This window comes from Protopterus annectens, chromosome 3.part0, assembly GCF_019279795.1.
Source record: "Protopterus annectens isolate FY-2018-M chromosome 3.part0, PAN1.0, whole genome shotgun sequence".
NCBI classification, from domain to species: Eukaryota; Metazoa; Chordata; order Ceratodontiformes; family Protopteridae; genus Protopterus; species Protopterus annectens.
In genome coordinates this window covers 292,992,258-293,019,502 of record NC_056731.1, presented here as the reverse complement: position 1 = coordinate 293,019,502, position 27,245 = coordinate 292,992,258, and the positions used below count along the sequence as shown (strand labels likewise).

Here is a 27,245-nt window from a genome sequence, read left to right as displayed (position 1 = left end):
AAAATTTTGTTCAAGGACCTACCATCCACAGGCCTAGAAAGTGGACGCACTTTCCTTCAATTGGGCAACATTGACAGTCTATGCCTTCCCACCTCTTCCTCTGCTGCCCAAAGTTCTATTAAAAGCCAGAGCAGAGAGGCCGAAAATGATTCTCATTGCTCCAGACTGGCCAAGACGACACTGGTATCTGCTCCTGAAGAGCCTGACACATTCCCCACCATGGATCCTACCTCTAGTCCCTCTTCTGCTGTCCCAGCACAACTACAAAACCATTCACAGCAATTCAAGGCACACCAAAAACGAACTAGTAAAACCACGTAACAAGGATGTCCAGGTCACCAGGAGAAATGGCCAACAGTCAATCAGCTTACATCAAACTTGCACCAAAAATTCCAAGGCGAAAGAATAATCCAAAAAACAATTTTAATGATGAAAACAAACCAAGATGACCTAGGTTTCGTTCAATAACGAACTTCTTCAGATAACAATCATCAAATGCCACCCTCCTTATATATACATTACCATACATTTAATTGGATCAATTAAGCCTAATTATACCAATAAAATCAATAAAACTATTTAAACACACAGTATCAAATTGTAGGTAAAAGATACCAAAAATCCATTAAAGCCAAATCTTACTACTTAGCACATATACATAAACTGTACAGTTAACGTGAAAATAAAAAAATATACATATATAAAAAACATTAATAATAAAAAATATATATTAAATGAATGAACTGTAAGATGAATAACTAACTAACTAACAAGTGCATGAATAGTTACTATGAACATTACTTATGCATTGTGTTGACACAAACTATCTACCTTTTGCCATAATACTTTTCAACACTGGCTTAATGGTACAACACTCATTTAGCCCTGGTGTATTACATGCGTCTAAAAGTACCTGCCATTTTAATTCATGAATGTCCAAATCAAATATTGTAACCCTACCTTGTGCATCATACACCACATTCTGTATAATACAAAACTTAAATTTATGTCCAGCATTACCTTGTATGTGCCTGGCGAGTGCGTTCGTTGTTTTTAGATTTTTAATATCTGAAAGATGTTCCCTCACTCTATCCCTAAAATGTCGGGAAGTCTTACCGACATAGAATGAATCACAATCCTGGCACAAAGCAAGGTATACAACGTTGGATGTATAACAATTATAATGCCCCCTTAGTTTAATATTACAAGTGTTTACAACAACATTTTCACTGGTACAATAAATATGGGGACATATGGTGCATCGACCACATTTGAAATTTCCTATCTGTCTACATGTAGTTTTTTCCTTGAAGCTATCATGCCTCTCAAAATTGTTTTTAAAGGATGCGTCTTTCTTATACACAAATTTCACATCCCCCTTAAACAAATGTCCTAATTTTTTATCTGTGCATACAATATCCCAATTCCTCTGAATAATATCCCTAATAATCGGATAACAATCATTGTATACCGATATATATAAGGGAATGCTACTTACTTTTACTTCTTCCATAATCACATGGTTAGTATTACTCAAATTAATACATGTAGATGTTAATATGGCTTGATATGACCCAATTTTCCTTTTGTAAGAAACCTCATTATATATTTTTACACATAACTGTTCAGGATACCCTCTATTTTGGAACATGTTTGATATATACTTAAGTTCTTTCACAAATTCGTCATCATTGCTTACCATTCTGGCAGCCCTGACCATCTGCCCTTTAACAATTGCTTTTTTCTGATGGTCAGGGTGCCAGCTGGTGTAATGCAAATAAGCATTGGAAAATGTTGGTTTTCTGTAGATGTTAGATTTCACTTTCCCCCACATTTTGTCATAAGATAATTTCACATCCAAATAAGAAATTTCCTCCTCACTAATTTTGTGCGTAAATTTTAGAAACCTAACCATATTATTAATGTACCATAAAAATGATTCCAACATTTCCTTGTTCTCATCCCATACGATAAATATATCGTCGAGGTATCTTGTATACAGTTTTATGTGTTCAAAATACTTAGTTTTGAAGATGTAATTACATTCCCAGTAACTCATAATCAAATTAGCGTATATAGGGGCGCATGCCGCCCCCATTGCCACTCCATTAACCTGTTGATAGTAGTTACCTTCATAATGTATATAATTGTTCATTAACACTATTTCCATAAGGTTAACCAACATATTTATCTTTTCTTGATCAAATAACTTTGTTTCATATAATTGCTCCTCAAGCCATATCAGGCCTATATCCTGAGGTATTGTGGTAAACAAATTACATACATCTACCGTGATAAATGAGTACCCTTCCTTCATATTTAGTTCCTTAATCTTCGCCAAAAAATCCCAAGAGTCTTTGCTAATATAAGGAAACTTGGTCATACATTTCTTAAGATGATAATCTAAGAACTGACTAACAAAACACGTCTTACTCCTCTTACCATCGACTATAGGTCGAAATTGCAAGTTATCCAAACCTTTATGAATTTTAGGTATGCCGAATATTCCACTAATAACTGGATATTCGTTAATCATATATTTGTATTCCTCTTCTGATATTTCTCCTTTATAACACATATTTTTAATTGTTAAATCTATCTTTGCATACGCTATATATATTTCATTAAGACTTACTTCCTCATATGAATCTCCTTGCAACATGCCAGTCATATAAGATATATAATCCTGTGTATTTGTTACAACCACACCATTACCCTTATCTGGTTTCATGATCCTTATATCTGGTTCCTTACATATATTATTAAACGTCTCATATTCCTCTTTTGACATATTGTAATGCATTGGGTTTTTATAAGTCTTGTAAAATTTCCTCATGTCATTCTCGCTTAATTTCTCAAAAATGGCTATTTTATCATTCATCGGAGGATTGAATGCACTTGGTCTTTTTGGTACTTTGTCTTTCTGTCTATAAACATTTTCATCCTCCGGACACGTATTGAACCAAGTTTTTAAATTTAATTTACGGGTAAACATTTTTAACTCCATAACTGATTTAACCAAGTTCCCCTTCTTACATGGGACAAAATTAAAACCTTTTGCAAAAAGGTCAACCTGCTTTTCATTCATACTAACCTTCGAATAATTAAATAACTTAAAGTCACCCGCTTCATTCTCAATAATCTTAGGGTGACTTAATACTGCATACATAGTGCTAACTGTGTCTTGAATTACACTATGATTTGAATTTTGTAAGCATTCACAAACATTGGTCTCTTCACAATATACATCCGGGTCGAAATTGATATAAAAATTCACTTTCATGTCTGTTGTCCCACCCCCTAAATCCACTGTCTGTCCTACAACATCTTCCTCAATACGTGTATAGTTAGAAGGTGTTTCTTGCACACCATATCCTAAATCTCCCAATGAAAAACTATTATGGGTATATTCGTGTATACTCATATTCATCAAATCTATGGTGTCAACATCTTCCTTTGTATTATTGAACATCAAGCATACATGTCGTTCATCATTTTCTACTTGTTCCATACCCATACTAGTTTGCAAATAACCAACATTGCTTTCATTAATGTGAACTAAACATGAATTATTATTGTCCAGGTTCTCAATATATTCAGAATCTAACTTCGAGTCACACAATGCATTTTCAAATCCTGTATCATTTAAAGCGACATATTCATACATACTGTTGTCACCTGCCAACTGAGTGCCTGTAACAACTGTACACTTACCCATATCCATCTGTTCATCATGCAATGATAAAATGTTCAAACAACTATGTCCAAAAAAATCTCCATGCACATGTCCCAAGTTGAAATCTGTACAGTTCATAGAAGCATCTTCATGTTCACTCGTTGTTATTTTCGTACTTTCCACCCGTTTTTTTGGTTCTCTAAAAAATCTTTTTTAGACCGAGCTCCAGTTCGTAGGTAATCAGTACTACCGCCACTTTGTCCTGTGTTTTTGAGTCTCTCGGACCTCCGTACGCCTTCCTCTGTTTCCCCTTCATTGTGCGTACTGGTGTCACGGACTTCCCCTTGCTCCTTACCGGAAATGACGTCTATCTCATCACTGCTATTACACAAACGCCCTCTTTGTTTCTGGTTACCATGACGACTCACCGTTGTCTTAGAAAATGGATAAATGAGACCCAGCTCATAACTCTTAATGTCTCTGTCGATTTTATTGTTTTTCCGGCGAAAAATGTTATCGCAACTAATTTCAACATCTTTAATAATATGGGTATAATTATTGTAATATTGATCGAATAGTAAATCTTTGCTGATGTTGTTGTTAAGTTGATCCAACTCCTCAGTTAACTTTACAATTTTAATATTATTAAATTTAACCATGATTTCAATTAATTGCAAGCCACAGTGGTTAAAAAACTCATGTAATTCAATTAACATATCACTGTTACCTTCACTTCCATTCGGATATTTCCACATACGCAAGCCCTTCGGCACTATCCCCAGTTCACAATTCCTGATGAGGTAACTATTTTCTAATTGAGTTCTTTTTAATTTGAAAAGCTTCAACTCGAAGCTTTTAAGCATTTCTTTCATGGGTTTAGTGTCTTTATTAACCACTGTACTTTCAATGTTCTTTCTATCTTTAAAAAAATACGCGTTGTTCTTCCACGTATCATTACCACACCGCTCTTTCCCATTCAAAAAATTGTTGCTGGGAACTGATTCACTCAAACCCTCATCTGAGGAAACCGGGCTGGGTGTAGCCTGTGTGAGCGGTAACCCCAGGCTATCGTTCGTATTTTTAATAACAGAAACTTGTTCATGGTTAAGTAATTTATGTATGAGTTCTGAATGCTCCTTCAATTGTACCTGAATTTGCTGCAGCACACTCACTAGGTCAACCGTTTCACCCTCGTTATCCATAAAACCAAATCAAGGCACACCAAAAACGAACTAGTAAAACCACGTAACAAGGATGTCCAGGTCACCAGGAGAAATGGCCAACAGTCAATCAGCTTACATCAAACTTGCACCAAAAATTCCAAGGTGAAAGAATAATCCAAAAAACGATTTTAATGATGAAAACAAACCAAGATGACCTAGGTTTCGTTCAATAACGAACTTCTTCAGATAGCAATCATCAAATGCCACCCTCCTTATATATACATTACCATACATTTAATTGGATCAATTAAGCTTAATTATACCAATAAAATCAATAAAACTGTAAGATGAATAACTAACTAACTAACAAGTGCGTCTAAAAGTACCTGCCATTTTAATTCATGAATGTCCAAATCAAACATGATTGTTATCCGATTATTAGGGATATTATTCAGAGGAATTGGGATATTGTATGCACAGATAAAAAATTAGGACATTTGTTTAAGGGGGATGTGAAATTTGTGTATAAGAAAGACGCATCCTTTAAAAACAATTTTGAGAGGCATGATAGCTTCAAGGAAAAAACTACATGTAGACAGATAGGAAATTTCAAATGTGGTCGATGCACCATATGTCCCCATATTTATTGTACCAGTGAAAATGTTGTTGTAAACACTTGTAATATTAAACTAAGGGGGCATTATAATTGTTATACATCCAACGTTGTATACCTTGCTTTGTGCCAGGATTGTGATTCATTCTATGTCGGTAAGACTTCCCGACATTTTAGGGATAGAGTGAGGGAACATCTTTCAGATATTAAAAATCTAAAAACAACGAACGCACTCGGCAGGCACATACAAGGTAATGCTGGACATAAATTTAAGTTTTGTATTATACAGAATGTGGTGTATGATGCACAAGGTAGGGTTACAATATTTGATTTGGACATTCATGAATTAAAATGGCAGGTACTTTTAGACGCATGTAATACACCAGGGCTAAATGAGTGTTGTACCATTAAGCCAGTGTTGAAAAGTATTATGGCAAAAGGTAGATAGTTTGTGTCAACACAATGTATAAGTAATGTTCATAGTAACTATTCATGCACTTGTTAGTTAGTTAGTTATTCATCTTACAGTTCATTCATTTAATATATATTTTTTATTATTAATGTTTTTTATATATGTATATTTTTTTATTTTCACGTTAACTGTACAGTTTATGTATATGTGCTAAGTAGTAAGATTTGGCTTTAATGGATTTTTGGTATCTTTTACCTACAATTTGATACTGTGTGTTTAAATAGTTTTATTGATTTTATTGGTATAATTAGGCTTAATTGATCCAATTAAATGTATGGTAATGTATATATAAGGAGGGTGGCATTTGATGATTGTTATCTGAAGAAGTTCGTTATTGAACGAAACCTAGGTCATCTTGGTTTGTTTTCATCATTAAAATCGTTTTTTGGATTATTATTTCGCCTTGGAATTTTTGGTGCAAGTTTGATGTAAGCTGATTGACTGTTGGCCATTTCTCCTGGTGACCTGGACATCCTTGTTACGTGGTTTTACCATTCACAGCAATCTCAAAACTCTAAATCTAGCCGCATGGAGAATTCCTTGATTTCTCAACTCCTCTCCAAGGAGGTGCAGGATGTCATCTTGGAGGCCAGAAGACCTTCTACTAGAAAGGCCTACTCCGCCAAATGGAAACGATTTTATGCCTGGAATCAAGAAAAGGGACAGAATCCTTGGGTAATAAATATACCTCAAATTTTACAGTACCTAGCTGAGATGTTAAACAATGGACTTTCCTTCTCCTCCATCAAGATCCACGCTTCAGCCATTTCTGCACAATACAACACAGATCCTCCCTTATTCTCTCACCCTCTCTTAAGGCAGTTCCTCAGAGGGGCAAAGAATATAAAACCCCCAAGGAAACCAACAGTCCCTGCTTGGGACCTCAACTTCGTATTGGAAAAGCTGACCCTTCCTCCCTTCGAGCCAGCTTCTTCATTAGAGTTACAGTACTTGTCATGGAAAACAGCCTTTCTTCTGGCTATCACCTCAGCGCGCAGGGTTTCGGAGCTACAGGCCCACATGGCTGTGCAACCATTCATCATTTTCCATCAGGACAGAGTTTCCTTACGATCCAACCCTACCTTTATGCCAAAGGTAGTATCCAGTGTAGCTTTGAATCAGACTATCCACTTACCTACCTTTTATCCTAATCCACAAAACAAAGGGGAAAGACTACTACATTCCTTGGACATTCACAGACAACTTCATTACTATTTGGACAGAACAAAGCCATTCAGGAAATCTGAGCAACTCTTTGTGTCCTATGCTGCAGGTGCTCAGGGAAAGGCTATTTCCAAACAGACAATTTCAAAATGGATAGCCCACTGCATACACTTTTGTTACTCAGTTCAGGGAAAAACTGTGCCTTCATGCATCAGATCCCACTGCACCAGAGCCACAGCTACCTCTGCAGCCTTCCTCAGGGGGGTCCCTACCAAGGACATTTTGGAAGCAGCCACCTGGAGTTCAGTGCACACTTTCTCCAAGCACTAGCACCTCCCACTATACTCAAAATCTAGAGCGGGCTTTGCCACAGCAGTCCTGCAGGGCATCCTAGCCCCTCCTAGTTCCACTTAGTGCCTACCACTCTTACTTAGCTTTGGGATTCTACCCATCTGTTATGACTGCAGCTGTATGCACGATGAACATAGTACAGTTTTGTACCTACCATAAATGTAGATGTTCGAGTGCTCATACAGCTGCAGTCCAGGTTTCCCTCCCTCCATCCCCTCTTAGGACAGACCTTATGACAAACACTTTTCATATAACCTTTTTGGGGTATTCTTTTATGGTGTATTTGCTTGCAACTACTGTTTTTGATTTATCAACATTGCATCTTTGCATAAAATTATGTTTGCCTTCCTTCTGGGGGCACCTGACATCTGGGGCAAGAAAAACTGAAGAAAATGGTGTCAGCTGCCTCTTTTATACCCCTGCCGCACTGACGTCAGGGAAGAAGTGACGACAACCGACGCCGGACCTAGACTTTGGAATTTGGCCGATTGAGGACCCGCCTGACGGCAGGATAACCCCCATCTGTTATGACTGCAGCTGTATGAACACTCGAATATCTACATTTATGGTAGGTACAAAACTGTACTGTACCTCCATATCCTTCAGCCTCTTGTCATGGGCACATTTTTCTGTGATATCATCAATGCCCCCCACCCTTGCTTCTCTATTTTCAGCCTCTCATCTTCCTAACTTAACTCAATGTATAAGTGTATAGTAATATTAGCTATTTACATTCTACTATTTATATTTGTTGTTTCTCTGCTATACTGAATATCATTTTTGATCTGTTGAAAGAGTACTGGAGTATTTGCCCCTTGTTCTGCGTCTGTTTGAATAACATGTTATGTAATGGTTCTGCCCGTTGTTGATATATATATATTTTTTCTTTTAGTGCTTCATAAAAATAATTAAGCTACATTGCAGTTTATTCAGTAGTAACATAAATGGGTTTTAACTGAGAAATAAATAACTCTGTAACCCAGTTCACTCACTTAACAGGTGACTAAGTAAATACATTTGGAAAACTAACAGTGTTGATTTATCTCTATACACAAGTGTAGGTGTTTTGCACAGCGCATTTGACTGCTGTGCAAGGAGATCCATGAATATAGATCTTACAGGTTACGCTTATTAATTAACAGTTTTTTTACTGTTATGCAAAGTGCAAACAGTTACCTGGTTATTGTATGAACCAGTAGTCAGTTTGGAAAAGTATTGCCCTCAGTCATATGTAGATCTAAGTATTAAGCAGTTATAAAAAAATTAATGTGTTCTTTTTTGTATTAACAAATAGTGATATATTCTTGAGTTATTTATAAAAGTTCATTATAACTGGACAGCTGCTTGAAACTCCTTAATGTAATGCAGCTTAACCTCAACCAAGAAGGAAAAACTTCTCAGCTGAACTGGATAAAAAAAACGAGAGTATTCTAACAGGGGATAATAAAATCATCTATAATCCAGTTAACTGTTTTAACACAAGCATGTTAGACGTTTTTCATATTTTATACCAACACTGTATGGAAATGATTAAAGTATTAAAATTAAAATATACAAGGTGTCGTGATAGAGATTCTATATGGACAGGAAAACCACAAATGCTATAACGCATATATTCCCCCTAACAATCATTTTAAATGGGGAGAGAGGGGCTATGCACCACACCTCTCTAGTAAAAACATGTGGTTACAGCTGTTAGCAGGGGACACTCTGCCTGTTTAGATAGTTGTATGATTTACACATCGTAGACTGTAATTGATTTAAGAGTGCACAAAGACAAGTGAATAGCAGCTGTGCACCAGGTCACACATTTTCAGTCCATAAGAGCATCGCTGCCCTAAGAATTCAAGAGGTACAGGGTCTTCTTCATAAGTGGTAGTGGAGGGGGGTGAACTAGACAAGGAGATTGGGGCAGTGGCTACAGTTTTGTGGGTGCCAAGTTGATCTGTAATGTAATGTGGGAGCGGGGTTTGTAGCTAAAGGTCACAGCTTACGAACCAGTTAACATCACTATCCCTTACTTTGGCCACATACTGTAGGTAGTGACTTAAAGAGCAAGATCACATGTATAATTGGTGAAAAGGATATTTATACAGTCAAAGACTCTTGCCAATAAGATGACAGTGAACTTGATGATCCAGGAGAACCTTTGGGTGGAGAATCTTTTATTTTGGATCTAAGTGAGACATCTGACATGGTTTCGATATCATAAAAGTACATGCAGAGGAACACGCCAAATGTCTTCCCCTGGAATTCCATTGGGTACAGTCTGATGATGAGGCTCTCCAGCATGCTGGAGAGACTGTATCTTTTGGCAGGCCAGGGAATGTTTGAGAAACTCCCATGATTAGCTTGAATCTGTCTGGGGGACAAGTTAAGTTTTCTTTGTCTTGTTTATTCTTCTGCCAATGTAACCTTCACCAGGAGAAGTAGAAGGAATGAGTGAGTAGATGGCTGACTGAGTGAGAATGAGAGCATGGTTGCATAAGTTACTGAGGCTGTGCAGCAAGCCACACTGATCACCACATGTAGCAAAAAGGTAAAGGGCCCACCTTCCTATGAACAATATTTCCACCATTCCAGGAACAGGTCATTTTCGATTGTTTTGACTTTCCAAACTACATCCATTGCCAGCTGTAAGCACCAGCGAGCCCTGTGGTTGTTGGGGACCCCCTCTAGTCCTGGAGGACCCCCAACAACAGCAGGTTTTCTTATGTTGATATTTTTTTTATATTTGTCAAACCAACAAAAGCTATTACAACAATCCTCTGTACTTAATAAACCAGACAAGTAATATTTCTTTTAAAATTCAAAGATGCCTTTGGATACAGTAACAGTGTTTTGTCTAATAACAGGCTTCATCACAGTTTCATTAAATGTTTTACCATTAACATAGTGTCCTTGACTTAGTTAAATCCTACTGGTGGGCATTCCTTCCTCTAAAACTAAAAGTATAGCCAGTTTTAGGCACTTGCTGTATCTGTGGCTGCTGGGGGGCCCCATAATTATCCCTGACTTTGTAGGGGCCTCCCCAAACCCTGCTGCTTGTTGAGAAAAAGTAAGGAGTGAAAAAAAAAATATTAATTTTTGGAATATGCACTTTATCCAAAACAGGGTTCTGATTTGACCTTGTTAGAATAAAGCTAATAATTAGTGAATGAACATGGCCAAGGTAATTGCTAGAGATCTGTGCGTACCTTGGATTTTAAGAAGAGTTGATTCCCAATCTCAGGGAGTTTTATTAATCTTGGCAGAATACCAGTTACTGTAACTCTCAACATCTTCGCTGAAGAAGGCTGGGAAAAGCTAAAAATAATATCAGAATAAAGACTCAAAATCAGAATCACATTTTAAAATTTACTCTAATTAATTAATTCAAAAAGTTACTAGAATAACATGTTTTCATCAACATGCTTTTTTGGGCAATAAGAAGTATGAAACTCTGATGTCTTCATTGAGTCTGTCCAATAATGTACCAGCAAATCAAATTTTTTTACGAGGGACAGATGAAAATGATGAGGCAAATTTGGGGACATTCTGTGAAATCATGGACAATTACTCCTCACTGAGGTAAATAAAAGTGACTTACCCCTGGATCCAAGATGGTCGTCGGCTAGAAGACACTTGTCTCACAGTGCTCCTCTAAAATCTACTTTTACCGCCAATTTAAACCGCGTTTATGCCTGTTTAAACTGTACTTTCTTGACAGCAAAGCTTTAAAATAAGCAATACTACCCTTGAATTTTATTTCTACTGGAAAAAGTGTACTTTTTTTATTCAACCTTAATACTTCTTTTTCTGGGCCTTGGAGTCTAGCGACACGTGCATACAAGAGGCACTCATAGTTGACAGTTATCCTGATTTCACACTTGCTCCCAAGGTATGGCCGGCAACTCTGATACCATGGAGACCCAGACTACAAAGGCCAAATACTCCTCATTGCTCTCTCTCCTGAAAAAGACACTGGCTCTAAACGTTTAAGAACTACTAAACAAGGAATGGGCAGTAATAAAGTAAGTAATAAGGAGAAGTCTGAATCAAACTTTCATCTTGAAGAACTAAAAATAGCATTGCAGCCTTTACAAAATGCCATACATGATTTTTCAGAGCAACTCTCAGGTTTTGGTAAATCGATTAATTTAATAACAAAAATAATTGATTTACTTGAAAATAAACACCAAGCTAAAGAAATAACCTTTGAATCCATTAATAAAGATTTGCGCTCTAAAAATAGCATGATTACAGAGTTACAAGCAAAAATACTCGATCTGGAGGCGAGAAGTCGTCGAAATAATGTGATTATTAGAGGCTTACCAGAATCCTATGAAAGTCAAAATTTACTGTTGAGAGTGAAACAAATATTTTTGGCTTTATTGAAAAGTGAAGGAAATGTAGAAAATCTAACAATCGAGAGAGCGCACAGAGCACTTAGAGCCCGCCAAAATTCTGTCACACCACGAATTATTTACACAAAACTATTGAATTTTCAGGATACTCACAGAATTCTAACTGCGGCAAAAAGTCAAAAGCATTTTATGTGGAATAAACATAAACTTAACTTTTCGCAAGATTTGCCTCCTCAAATAAAGCTGAACAAACAAAAACTTGCCCCATATTGTGCGGACCTTATAAAGCCAGGTATTAGGTTCCAGATGCGTTATCCTAACACACTGTTATTTACCCATAATGACAAGAAACATTCAGCAAGCAATATAAATGAAGCAAAAGACATCTTCCTACACTTGTTTAATATAAATCCAGTTACAGACTCCTGATTCAAATAAAATTATTCTCAATATTTGAATCAATACATGAATAGAAACATTAGAATAGAACAGCTGCCAGTATATGAATAGAAACATCCCTTACAGAGACAAGGACATTAGCATCGATTCAGCATATATGTGACATATGAAATATATGATTGCTAGGAAGAATGAAGATATGTGCAGAGATCTCCTGAATTTTTTACCCCGCTCCTTCTGTTTTTTCCTGTTTCTGTGTTTTTTATATGTACAGATGTTCGAGCATCTTGAACTAAATCACAGAGGCTTGACACATGGGAACCATCGATCGGAGTGGAGGATGAGGCGATAGCATTTTGGATGAGCACCAGCTGGTTTCTCTTGATGACATCTCTGCGTCGTCTAAGCAGTTTTTTCCGACATTGCCTTAATATAGAGTTCTATGAATCCCGTAAGCCCAAAAGTACAATATCTTCCTCAGTAGTCTGCTATAGTCTTTGTCTTCTACACATAAGCTGATTTGATTGAATCGGAGAGTCGATTGTCTGATCTATGTATACATCTGGTTGTTGTGATGTGCTGGTTCAACACTCCTGGAGTTCCGACGCTAAACTGTGATACTTCGCGATCGTACGCACATCTATCTAATTCTAATGTATTATCTGATTTGTTTCTCACAAAAAGCAAGTTAGATGCTATCCAAAGTTTGTCACTTATACAGTGTTTTAATTTAGATAACTTGGATATGTATACATGAATTCAGCTGATTTCTTTGGAGTGTTTAGGGACTTCGCCTGGTTCCTTGTTTATATGGTTATGCTAAAATTGATTCAGAGTGAACGATACGCGTAACATAGTAATTTAAGTTAAATGTCTTAAGATACTCAGTTTAAAATTAATATTTACTTACAATTAGAGTTACTTGTAACTATTAGAAAATTAACATTAAGTAATGCTAGCTGATTACTACATATAGTTTACCTAAATAATAGCAAACTATTAAGCTCGGATAATTGTTATTCAAACAATCTATGACTACAGTATCTGATGTTTTGATGTTACTATTCTGGTATTCATCAAATATAGATATAGTAGGAAATGAACTAACTATTATAATTACACACCTTTTGGTTAAAATAATATGACTGATATGTTAGGCTTATCTACTTATTAACAGGCTATGTATTAAAATATGTATATTTTCATGCTTCATACCTAGTTAAACGAAATTGTATTAATGGAAATTTAATACAGATTCTCATGGAGTATGTGAATAGGTTGTATTAATTTTCTAGTATGACTGACATCTTGTTGTTCAGGGATATGTGTATATGTACATTTGTATTATTTATAGGAACAGTCCTTTTTAGGGCGACATGCAAACTTGCTCCAGTTATCTTAAACATAATGTTGACCGAAAATACTTACCCTTTATTTAGATATATACATGCTCCCTTTGTAGGTAGGAAAAGGTGGGTAGGCACCGGGTTAGATATGAGGGAGTGGTACAGGGAACTGAGAAAGATTTTCTTGAAATTTCTTATTTTGCAAAACACTAGTTACATAGAAATGAATATATTAAACACATTGTATGTCTTAACTATACTTATTACTTACCTTCTTTTTTATAGACTTTTAATCATTTATGGTAATACCCTTGAATATTGATTCATGGAATGTAAGAGGGCTACACAACAAAGCCAATAAATCATTATTATTTCATTTGTTATTTAAATCTTAAGCCAATATATGTTTTATTCAAGAAACACATTTGCCTAGAGAAGAATGGTACAAGGAAAGAAACAAAAAGTGGATTAGTAGAATAATTGCGGCAGGTAACAGTTCCAACTCGAAGGGGGTGGCCATTCTTATTAAGCAGAACCCACAAGGGAGTATTATTGATGAGAAATATGATGTTGAGGGAAGATGGTGCTACTGTACTGCCAATATACACAACATGGATAAACCTTTCCTATTTCTCAATTTATACAGTCCTTGTAATAATCAACATCTATTCATCATTCAGATATACAACATTATTTCATCATTTAAAGACCATTATATCATTGTGGGAGGAGATTGGAATTCTGTTATTAACCCAGATATAAATCACACTAGTAGGTCCCCTTCTTATAATTATCAAGCATCCATTGCTCTGGAAGACTTGATGCTGGCTTTGAGTCTTATAGATCCCCTATCACTCACTGGGTATTCAAATAGCAAAGATATTTACACATATTATTCGAAATGCTACAATGCATGGTCAAGAATAGATTTTTTTCTTATTTCTGATTCCTCATCACACTTGTTAATTAATTTTTCTCTAGAGCCTAGATTTTTCTCTGACCATTCAAGGATTTCCCTAGTACTTAACATAGACCCAAACATTTTGCGTTACCATACGAATAATTCATGGACATTGAACAATAACATTCTCTCAAATAAGGAAATTAAGAAATTAACTACTGAAATAATTCAAGAAATGTATAACAATCTTGACTCAACAGATATTCCTTATGACATTCAATGGGCTGCTTGTAAGGCAAACTTGAGAGGTATGTTAATAAACAAAGCCTCCTATATTAAAAAGCAGTATAATAGTAAAGAGTTTCTCTTAAAAGAAAAAATTCAAACCCTTGAAAATCTACATAAAATGAATCCAAGTTATTTGTATTATGAACAAATTAAAGAACTCCAAAAAGAATTACTGCTTCTTCATCAACATAATCTTTCTATATCAGAACAAAGAAAGTTGGCTACTTACTCAGAATGGGCGCATGTGCCTTCCAAAACTTTAGCTAGAATAATTAAAAACAATGATACCATACCTAGAATAACAACTATACAATATGAAAATATGATATATAGTACTGATGAGGAGATCTTACAGCTTTTCACCTCTTTATATACAGATATGTATTCCAAAAAAACTGTCTTGAAGGCTAATGAATGTATAGATAATTACTTATCCAATATTAAATTTCCCAGATTAAATGAAGAACAACAAAGCATAGTTATAACTCCAGTAAATACACAAGAAATCATAGACACTATAGACAGGCTCAAACTTGGCAAATCCCCTGGTCCAGACGGCTTCACAGCTGAATTCTTTAAAACTTTCAAACAGCTGATAGCTCCCTTTCTTCTCAAGGTGTATAAACACATAGAGACAAATGGTATATCAGACCTACATTGGAACACTTCAAAAACTATACTAATTTTAAAAAATAATAAAGGAAAATTAGATCCACATAACTATAGGCCCATTTCTCTAATTAACATAGACATAAAAATTCTAGCTTCTCTCCTGGCTGACAGATTAAAAAAAATATTACCATCAATAATATCTTCAGATCAAGCTGGTTTTATATCTCACAGACATACCTGGGACAACACTTTGACTTTGGATACACTAATACATTTTACCAAGACAGAAAATAATCCCATATATGCACTGATTCTTGACGCATCAAAGGCTTTTGATAGAGTGAATTGGAATTTTCTTTTTAATACCATGGACCACTTTAATATACCAACTGCATATACAAAATTTATTAAAACTATATAAATATTCTACTACTCTTTTATATATTAATAGAAAGTCCTCTAATCCTATCAAGATCACTAATGACACAAGGCAAGGTTGCCCATTATCTCCCTTCCTTTTTAACATGTACATAGAACCATTGTTATTAAATATAGCACAAAATTCCTTTCACATAATACCCAGAATTATGAATACCAAAATACTATTATCAGCCTTTGCGGATGATCTAGTACTATACTTTCAGACACCTACTTCAGACCTTGCAAAATTAACTAGATTTATTATGGATTTTTCACAAGTTTCGGATTACCAACTTAATTCCCAAAAAACTCATATCTTTCCTATTAACCCTAAAGCTCGAAATTTGCAATTATTCCCTAAATCCTTTTTTCAAATAACAAATGGTATTAAATATTTGGGGACTCATTTTGAACATAATGGTCTCTCCACATTCCAAAACAACTTAACAAAAACTTGGGCGTCAATTGTTCTTGATCTACGCAGATGGGAACTACTAAATTTCTCTCTACTATCCAAGGCTGCGATAATTAAAATTAATATTCTCCCTAAACTTATATTCCAATTTAACTCCACAGACCAAATGATTCCCAAAACTTTTTTCTCTAAGGTACACAAGGAACTAGCTAAATTTATTTGGTTTCCTAAATCAGTTAGGATCTCATACTCCAAGCTACTGCTCCCTAAAAGTAAAGGGGGTCTAAGTTTACCAAACTTTCATCTTTACTATTTAATTATTTCAGCTAATAAACTATTATCTATTACTAATGTGAATATTGAAAACTATAAAAATCTCCCCAATTGGATCAGGATGTGGCATCAATATATTTTAACTAAAAAATTCAATCCGATGACCCTTCCATTTCTATCTATGAAAACTATGGATACTCTTAAAATTCCCAAATCCTTAAAACAAAAGGTTAAACTTTTTCAAGAATTACTAGAATATATTAATTTAAATGATACCTTCCAACTATTACAACCCCTTCACCTAAATCCCAATATTAGAATGAATAATAGTATGATTAACCTCTCAGATTTCCCTCTAATTAAAAGTCATACTATATGGGATATTCTGAAACATAAAGATGTAACCTTAACAAGCTTATGTAATATATTCGAAGTCAGAGGTAAATACATCACTATTCTCCGTCAGCTAAGAGATCTTATCACTGATAAATATGCCCATATTCTACCAAAAAATCAGGATTTTATTAACTTGGACATGGTAATTCAAACTCTGACACTTCCAGTGAAAATGTTATCTAAATCATACAGCTTCTTTATGGATATAATTCATAATTCAGACTGTCTTTTTTCTAAATACTGGGATAAATATAACTCGCATTTAAATATGAATCAGAAAATCTCTGCTATCAATGCGACTCTTAAATTCTCACCCTTTAAGAAACTTTATTATACCCAATTAATGATAAACAATAATGCATACCATACCCCTAACAAACTTAATAAATTTAATTACAGCAAATCCGCTTCTTGCTCATGCTGCTCTTCTGCTAACGCTGATCTTATGCATATTTTATGGTCTTGTCATCACACACATAAACTTTGGACCTCGTTGAAGGTTCGTCTGCAGAAAATGGGGTATCAGAAATCCACTTTATCATGGGAACTAGCAATCCTTCATATACCCAAAATATCTCTTTCTAGGTTAGATATTCAAGTAATAATATACATATGCATGCTTATAAAGTTTTATATCACCAAAAACTGGTTTGATCGCACCAAACTAAATTGGGAGAATTTCCAATCCTTGGCTTACTCATATATTTCTGCACAGAAAATATTGGTGAAAAGTCCCAAAAAATTGGCCCTTATCAACAAAGTATTAGAAAAAGTCTTACTCATTATCAACTGTTTATAAATCCTTTTTCATTTCTATTGTTATAATTTTATAGCATAATTTGATGTATTCATAACTGTCTTTCACAATTGTCTTTGATAGTAGCACAAGTATTTAAATAGTGTTTTGCATTTCGGTTACCCTTTGTAAATATTGTATATAATTATATAAGGTTTTACTCACACAAAATGGATTATATACTTTTATCAATAGAAGTGAACTCATACAACTTCCAACTTCTATTATTATATGGTATGATCATTTTTCATGGTGTATTTTTTTTTGTTATATTATATTACTAAATTGTCAATAAAAAGTTTTTTGAAAAAAAAAAAAAAGTGACTTACTCCTGCTGTTGTTTGACAGCTACTAAACAGCAGTCGCTGCTCTGGTGTGACATTACTAGTGTTGTACCTGGAGCCTGCTATTCTTACCGTGTGAGCTCTGTCTGTAAGCCAGTTGGCAACCCATCTCGTGACAAAGGGGTTTATGTTCAGGCTGGTGAGTTTTTCTATAACTTATGCAGATCCAAGAAGGACTGAGAAGGTGTGTCCAGTAAGAGTACAGTCTATTGCTGTTTAGTGAAATCTGTGTAAAACTAGTACTGCTGTGGCTTATACTTGTGTGTGCCTGTGTTACAGTGTAAGAGTAACAACCCGTCAGTAATTTATTTTACTTGCACAAACATCATTAACATTGCTGTTGTGTGTGTGTGTGTGTGTATGGGGGAAGACGTGTCTGCATTGTATTTGAGTAACAAGATGGCCATATTTTCTTTCACTTATCCCAAACATAGATCTTGCGTATGATAGGTGGCTATCTTTGGTGGTATGGCAGCAAGAGAATGTGTGTGTGTGTGTGTGTGTGTGTGTGTGTAAAAATATTAATGATTTTCATCTGTGCACAATGCCAGGTGCATACATAACTCTTGGGTAGCAGCAAAAACAATGCAGTAATCACACAGTTTATATTTCAAAAGTAAGGGACTTAAAGTAAAGTTTACAGTCTTGTTACTGAAGATATGAATGTCACCAGCCAGAATCCAGAGATGAATATACCAAAGACTAAAATGTTTAAGCCCTCAATATTGAACTCTTAGATGTTTTGCTCTTACTGGACACACCTTCTCAGTCCTTCTTGGATCTGCATAAGTTATAGAAAAACTCACCAGCCTGAACATAAACCCCTTTGTCACGCGATGGGTTGCCAACTGGCTTACAGACAGAACTCACACGGTAAGAATAGCAGGCTCCAGGTCTGACTCTAAACCAGTCACAAGTGGTGTCCCACAAGGCTCGGTCCTGGGACCCCTACTGTTCGGCATATACTTTTCAGAAGTACAGGCAAACACAGGTAGACTATGGCTAACCAAGTTCGCCGATGACTGCAAACTGGGAGCCATAATTGACTGTCTGGCTGACATGGACATTCTCCAAAAGGGCCTTACTGAGACGGACACCTGGTATCAAAGTCATGGTCTCAAGCTAAATGCCAAACAATGCATAGTCATCCTGTTTGGGGAAAACAAAGCACCCATGAATTACCACATAGGTGGCAGCCCCCTTAATACAGAAGAGGTAATAAGAGATCTGGGGACCCAGGCTGATAGTAATCTCTCCTTTGCCAATAATATTGCCAAAGTAGTTAGGAAATCCTTCTATGTAGCCCATCTAATTACTAAAGGGTCCGCATCTAGAAATAAAGAGGTTATAGTGCCCCTCTACTCAACAGACCCATCATAGAGTACAATGCTCCATTTGGGATGTACCTCACAAGACACTTCCAACAGCTGGAAAGACCACAAAAGTACCTCACCAAGAGGATTACTGGCCTCAAACATATGTCCTATGCAACCCGACTGGAAAAACTCCGGCTGTACTCAAGTGGCATATCGCTTACTCAGAGGCGATTTTACAAAGCCATGTCCAACTCAGAATTGATGGACATCTCCACCTAAAGAATTCCAAGTCACTGGGAGCCACTCACTCTAGTGAGCTAAACCATGCCATGACAATAAACAGAACATGCTGGAGGGATAGATTCCCGTCACAGAGACTCCCCATGCTTTGGAACAAAATTCCTAACTACATTAGGCAGAGCCCCTCACCAACACTCTTCAAGAGAAACCTTGACGAGTGGATGGGTAACAGAAATTACACCCCTGGGATCACTTCATTGGCTCTTCTTGACAGAGGCTCAGTTAATTAATCAATGGGGCGGCAAAAGCTGACACACTCTGGCTAGGCTTATAAATGCCCTTGGGCAGATAGCTTGGTACCTACCTATGAACCTATGCAGAGGTAGTTAGTTGCAGTCTCCATTGTTCAGTTTCCAGTATTTTTTCAGCCATGGGGGTTTTAACATTTTTGTCTTTAAGCATGTTTGTCTCAGGATTCTGGTTGGCGATATTCTGGTCTTCATTACCATGAGACTAAACCGTAAAATATATCACAGAACATTCAGATACTTTGAGCTTCTATTGGTCTGATGGTCCCCACACCATAGATTGTAAAAATAGATTTTACATGGACTTAGTGGTGGCCTCTGCCCTCATCCCCACCCATTCTAGAACCCTTTCTACTCAAAGGTGTGTACAGAAGGTTGCTGTAGGTTGTATGGTCATTATTTTAAATTTTCATCATGATGAGACCTTAGAGTTGTGCACAAGAAGTTATAGTGTGTTGGGACAAGCGTGGTCATTGTTTCTTTTACTTATTTCACAGACCTCGGACCTGTTCAAAGAAGGTACTGAAGCTCATACAGGGATACTGTACTGTCTGGGAGCAACAAAGTAAAGTACTATAATCATCGTTCTACACAATTTTCCCCACAGTTATGCATCAGACACATATACACGTGGCTGCCATCGGGGTAGGGGTGACGAGGAGGCATGCTGTGTATATGTATGACAGCAGTCACTTGAATTATATACATGACTGTGGATATTTGAACCTTTTTCATCCCAGTCTAATGGCAGGGAGATGTCCAGCCATTAATTGCGTCTCTTTTTGGGGGGAGGAGGGCAGTAGTCACAGCTTGATTTGTGTATCCTCACAAACAGTCTTGTTAGTTTATTTTGAGCAACTATTTTCAGAGTTGAAAATTAAGCTTTTAGCACAAATTACTTTTTTTTTCCCCTTTTAAGGAAAACGTAAGACTGAAATTCTGTATTACTCATGGTTTTTGTTCATGCCACTGTTGATTTAAAAGGTCAGGAAAGTGCTCTAAAGTATACTTCGGAGCATCTCTAATGTATAGTTTCTTGGGGCCCTGGCTTAATTGAGTTATTGCCTAAATGGGTATTCCTATCCCTGCCTTGACCGGATAATGTGATTGAAAGGATGTAATGAAAACTAAACTTTAACAGCAAGACTGAATTTCTTTCCGTAGTCATAATTTATTTTCAAGCCATTATTGGTAGAAAAGGTTATGTACAATGAAAAAAAAAGTTTTAAAATACATTTCAGAACATACAGAAAGTCATTGTTTCTTGAAAACGCTAAAGTAAGGCAAAATGTGAGAAAAAGAAGAAAACAGTAATGTACATGGTGTGTGTGTGTGTGTGTGTGTGTGTGTGTGTGTGTGTGTGTGTGTGTGTGTGTGTGTGTGTGTGTGTGTGTGTCTCTGTCCATGTGTGGTGAAACAGTAGGCAGTACCTAGGACACCATACCAGGCCTGTACATAGAACTGTTGTAATGTGTCATTGTTGCAACTAAACGCTAGTCACTGTGAATGTCCCCTTTGTAGATGGGCTAGCGTAGTATGGTACACAGGCCTGTCATAATGTAAGAGCATTGTAGCTACAGTTTAGTCTGTGTGCACTACTCCTAAAACTCTGCAGCATGAACTAAAAGATTGCTTTGAGGGAGTGACTGTGACAGGGTGATATTTAAGTGTCCAGTGGAGTCTTCAACTTAACATGTGCTGGAGGCCCCCAAAATGTTAACACAGGCCCTGAGTACATCTGTCGTCAGCCAGTCCATGTGTTTACAGACACAATGCATGCATCTTATAACTTGAATGTACAATGAGCAGCATGGAAGAGTTTTCATTTAAGCTGAAATTATGATTTATTTAACTTGCTTAACTCTGCACACAGTTTTTGTAGAGTATCTTTACCCTTTTTATATCTCTGTGTCTGGGGTTATCTGTTAAAATTGTAAGCCTATTTTAATGGTATGGAGTTTTTTAAAGCAACCTTGCTTCATAAGTAAATGAATATTCTCTGAACTGTTGTTTTCGTTTTCCATTATTCATTATGTTTATACAACTAAATAGTAGAAGACAAGATTCAGTTAATTCCCTGGAGTATATTTTAAGTAATGAAATTTATGATTTTTGTTATGCAGGGTATACTATCCCAATAGAACACTTGTCCCGACTGTTTGACAAACCTGACGAACCTCCACCTAAGGTTAGAAAAGATGATGCACCAGTGAATCGTTCTGAGGTCACAGTCACTGTAAATGGTTAGTAACTGCTTACTTAATGAGCCAATTGTATTAGATGTGCTATCCGGTGTCTTGCCAATAAAAAGTGTTTGCAAGAGAGAAAAAAAAAATCCTTGAAGATAATTGTCTTAATGGTGAGACAAATCAAAGGAAATAATGGCCACAGTATTGTATTTCAGTTTGTTGGTACCACTCACAGTCACACTCCCCCCACCCCTGATCAGCGTAGTGGACATTATAGTGTATATCATTTGCTGCTGTTATTCATTGCCAACACACACCCAATCACTGCAATTATTAAAAATAGATAAAATGGTAGTATATGAATAGATCAGTGCTCTGAGCAGTGCATGCTGTTGTCATGGCTCAGAGAAAAGATAGCTGTTTTTGACAACTCCGTAATTGTGAAGACTGTGAAAGAAATAGCCATAGTAATGTAATTACTGCTGTCTTTCGTGGATAGCCCCTCTACTTAAGCCTTGTAATTCTAGAGATTGCCGTGCTATGACTTCTTACTTTGTGAATAGGTGGGATTAAAGTGGGTACTGCTTTACTGTGTGAGATTTGATTGATTCATTCATTGTCTGATTATTCATGCCTGCTTTATTCTGATATGACTGTTTCTTATCTAAGGTAAAGTAAGTAATCTGAGAATGAGTAATTGAATAAAAAATCGTGCCATAACACTTGGACAGTGGTTAGTGCATTTTATAGGTTCATAGGTGTGTACTAGGCCAATGGCCCTGGAGCCTTTACAAGCCTAGCCCATAGAAGTGTCCCAGCATAATGTCACCATTAGTTCCCGGTGCTTCTATCAAGTAGAGTCACTGGAGTGATACTCAGGGTGAACTTTCTATTTCCCATACACTCATCAAGATTTCTCTTGAAAAGGGCCAGTGAGGTGCTCTGCTTGACATGTATGGGAAGTCTGTTCCAGAGCATGGGCAGTCTCTGGGTTACGAACCTGTCCCTCCAGCATGTTCTGTTGACTGTGGTAATGAGGTTGAGGTTCCTGTAGAATGCGGTGCAGCAGGATTGGGATTTCTTTAGGTGTAACATTTCTAACAGGGCTGGGTTAGACATGGCTTTGTAAGTCAAGCAGAAGTCGCCTCTTAATAGATGATATGAGACAGAGAAAGGCTGGAGGTTTTTTTGAGTCTGTTCATGTAAGGCATGTATTTAAGGCCTAGGATCCTCTTTGTGAGGTACTTTTGTGGCCTTTTCAGCTTTTGCAGGTGTTTAGTGAGGTACATGCCAAATAGGGTATTATACTCAATGATTGGTCTAATGAGGGAAGAGTAGAGAGAGATGATGACCTCTTTTTTCCTGGATGCAGAACCCTTGATAATGAGATGTGCCACACAGAAGGAATTTCTGACCACAGTAGCAGTGTGGTGGTCGAAGGAGAGGTTGCTGTCAACCTGTGTCCCCAGATCTCTTATAATGCCTTCAGTGGGCTACCATCAATGTGGTAATTAGTGGGAACTGAGTTTTTCCCAAAGGGAATGACAATGCATTTTTTGGCATTAAGCTTAAAGCCATGGTTTCGACATCAGTCGTTGGTCTCAGTGAGGCCAAATAAGTTGCCTGTCTTGGGACTCAAACCATGAATGCCTACATGTAAATCCACGACTAACCACTACACTACCTCAGCTTAAAGACTTTTTTTATGTCAGAATTGCCCATTGACTAGGTTGAACTGTATACGAGTATGTATAAAAATATCCATACATTAATCAGCCTTTGTCAGTGGTGAAGATTGCTTTAATCTGTAATGGTCTGCTGCTGTGTGCTAGAGGAGTGGGGGGGAGGGAATGAGAGTATCGTACAACAGAAGTGTTTCAAAAGGTAAGAATTTATGTAATTAAACTGTATAAAAGCAATAGTATGTAGAGATTCCATTACATGCCATTTAAATACATTACATATTTTGCACCAACAGCACGTGTAAAGTTTCATTTCTTCATTGCAAGAAGTGCCCCTTCATCAACCCCATATTTGCATTGTACAATAAGCATTCAGAGCACAATAAAAGTGGTATTTGCATGTCAGCATCTCCATTAATATTCCCTCATCTTGCAGATCACAGATATTTGCTCATTTATTGTCATGCTCTTTTACATTGACAAATATTTGTCATTGTTGTCTGACTGTAAAACTCACCTCAGTAATATGTATGGCCACAAAGTGGCATTCATCTCCAGAGCCATAAATATGTTATAGCATATGGAGCACAATGATTATGCTTTGAATTCAAGAAGAAAACAACTTTTGTAAGCACCTCTCAGCATGTTAAGCTCTAGTCTCATTCAAGAGCATAATCAGTGGCCACTGCAGAACAGTGGCAAGAAGCTTAAGCAGATGTAAAAGCCGTAATACATTTTAGGCTGCCACATTTCTTTGTGTCACAGAGCCAAGTCCATTGCAGCTTTTAAAGCTGTTACAGAATTAGATTAACTTCCGGCTGCAGTCTCGGCTGCAGTCTGCGAGGCAGCACTGTTACAACTTTCCAAAATGCTAGAAACTGTTTTACCCTCCTACAGGCATTTTTATCCTTTCCTATTCCTTGATACTCTCCTCTGTCTCTCTCTCTCTCTCATAGTACATCAAAGATTTGACTTGTGTTGGAGCAGAAAGTATGTTAACAACTTTCAAAGCTATACAACGCTCGGCTGTTTTATACTTTTTTTCCTCTGTCGATGTAACTTTTAGAACATGGGGTAGATAAAGCTCAATGTACAACAAATAATTATGATCTGGTCTCTCTGATCATAACCAGGTTGCTACATCTTTTCGAAATGAATGTAAAGATTTACCTCTCTAGCTTCATTTCACTCTGTACTCAGGCTAAATTTCTTAATATCCATTCCTAAAACAACTTGGCTATAGTCAGAGAGCCAAATATAATTCTCTGTTGTGTATCTGGTGAGGTTTCTAGGAATGACTGAGTGTTTCTCTAACATAGCTACAGTAGAGGTAACCTGTGATGTTACATTTTCTTTATACACTGTATGGCATTTGGTCAGGACAAAATGTTTGCCTTCAGTGATGGACATTCCCAGGACAAAGAGTTTTTGGATAATTCCCTACATAGATGATTGCTTTAATTTAGCAGAGTCCTACCAGCATGCCTTGTATGCCATGAACTTACTTCAGAGAACTGGGCCTGACAGGCAATGGAGAGAAGTCATCTCGGATTCCTTTCTGGGAGCAAGTTTGGAAACTACTCAGTATAGAACCTTCCTCCCTCAGGGCAAACGGGAAATGTTGGCATTTTTCTTGACCAACACCTCCCAAAAGGGAAAATCACAACTAGAGCATATCTCAGGTGGATATAGGGTAAATGGCATCATGTATTTTGATGGTACTCGTGGCATGCCTTTGTATGAGAATTTCAATGGCAATTGAGAAACAAGTGGAATCAACACCTCCACCACTTGGAAACCAGTATACCCTTGCTGCCATACATAAGGAAAGAAATATTATAGTAGATACAGCAATGTCTCCTGAACAAGGAAATCATCTCTTGGCTTCTGAAGCATATAGTGATCCTGACGGCAGATTCCTCAGATGTTATACAGGGAGGGCTCTCATTTTTTGAGTCTTCAAGGCTCAACGGACCTAGGAACACAGGATGAGGAAAAAGAATACTAAGATCTAACCAGCAGGTGGGGTGTGCTGGAGATCGGCCTGTTTGTCTTTCATTCGGCCAGATGTCTGAGACAGGTTTGCTCAAGGCTTGACTCTCAAGAAGCCTGGATAACAGCTGCCTTCTCCATGGATTGGATAGGTATATTTCTCTATGCTTTCTCTTCCATATCCTTGATCCCCAGAGTTTTGACAAAAATGTAGTATGAGAGGTCAGAAGTGATAGCCATAGCTCCCTTTTGGCCAAGTCATTCCATCTTCTGTACAACTTAGCAGGAAGAAAACATGAGGTACTGCCTCAGAGAAGGGATCTTCGAATGTGGAACAAAAGGGTCGCTGCTACATCCCACTCTGGCCACACAGAGAGTGATGGCCTGGAAGATCATGCACTAATCCTGGCAGGCACAGATTTTCAAAGAATATGCTAAACATTATGAAGGAGACTAAGAAACCAAGGACAAGACAAGAAAATTGTAGCTTGCGAATTGTCATAGATGAGTCATCTGTTATTTAGGTTTGCTCATCTGTTTTGGAATGCCTTTTCAGTTGATATAAGAAAACTACTACCCAGTGTTGAGTTTTCAGATGGTTTCTACCACTCTGTCCTTTGACCAACCCAGCAATCTTTTATTGTTCTTTACATCCTGTCACTTGATTTCAGTAACTGGTTTTGTATTGGCTACAGTTTCTGCTCAGACTTCTGAAGTAATTGTCTGTCTAAAGGCTGTTTCATTGAAACACTTTATGCCTTATACGTATACTTGTTTATCAGTTTTTTGTATATAATTTATATTATCTTTAGCCTTGTTTATAACTGAAAGTGTCCAGATAGCCACCCTTTCTACCCATTTATCAGACATCTGTGTATTCCATAGACCAAGAATACTAAGTGCCCAGCCCCATCCAATCAGTTTTGCTCTCTTAAAAATAGTGGCTCTCCCCTTAAACTGCTAAAGCTTTACTTAGCCCCTTTTTCATACCTTTCTAATTGTGTAATGCACACTGTAGCTCTTAAGGTATTAAGCCAATTTTTCCATCTTATCCTCCATCTTCAGCATCTGGTTCAAGACCACCAATTCATTAGAGAAGCCACTTTCTGCTTTTTAGTAGTAATCTTGGGATTATTGCTTCTATTTTGCTTATGGTGAGAGAAGGGACATATACACATTATTTCCTGGTGACTAATGATCACCAAAAAGCCTGATAACTACTTCATAGGAGACAGCTCGGAATTTGTGCTACTATTTTGCTCTGGTGAGAGAAGGAGCAGAGGGTCATTGATTCCTGACTGTCTCTGAGTGGCAGCAAGTGTCTGTGCAGGACATTCATGATTTGTCTTGTTTCTTTTCATGCTGTCTACCAGGGAAAGGCCACCACAAGCCTACAGACTCTTGTATCATCTGGGATAAGACTGATAATCAACAAAGAGCTTGTGGCCTGCTTATCTTAGGATTAATGCTACTGTTTTGATTCTGGTGAGAGAAGCAAAGGGATATTGAATACTAGCAGAAGGAAGCTGTGTTGAGACCAGAA

The 27,245-nt window shown here is 36.9% G+C and overlaps 1 protein-coding gene across 1 annotated transcript in view; it reads left to right on the top strand.

Annotated features, from left to right (window-relative positions):
* The window catches only part of LOC122796353, a 185,419-nt gene that overhangs the window by 99,141 nt on the left and 59,033 nt on the right, over window positions 1-27,245 (top strand). Inside the window, exon 3 of the mRNA XM_044064779.1 lies at window positions 21,963-22,082. Within this exon, the coding sequence (XP_043920714.1) occupies window positions 21,963-22,082 (120 nt within the window). The remainder of the gene's footprint in view (window positions 1-21,962; window positions 22,083-27,245) is intronic.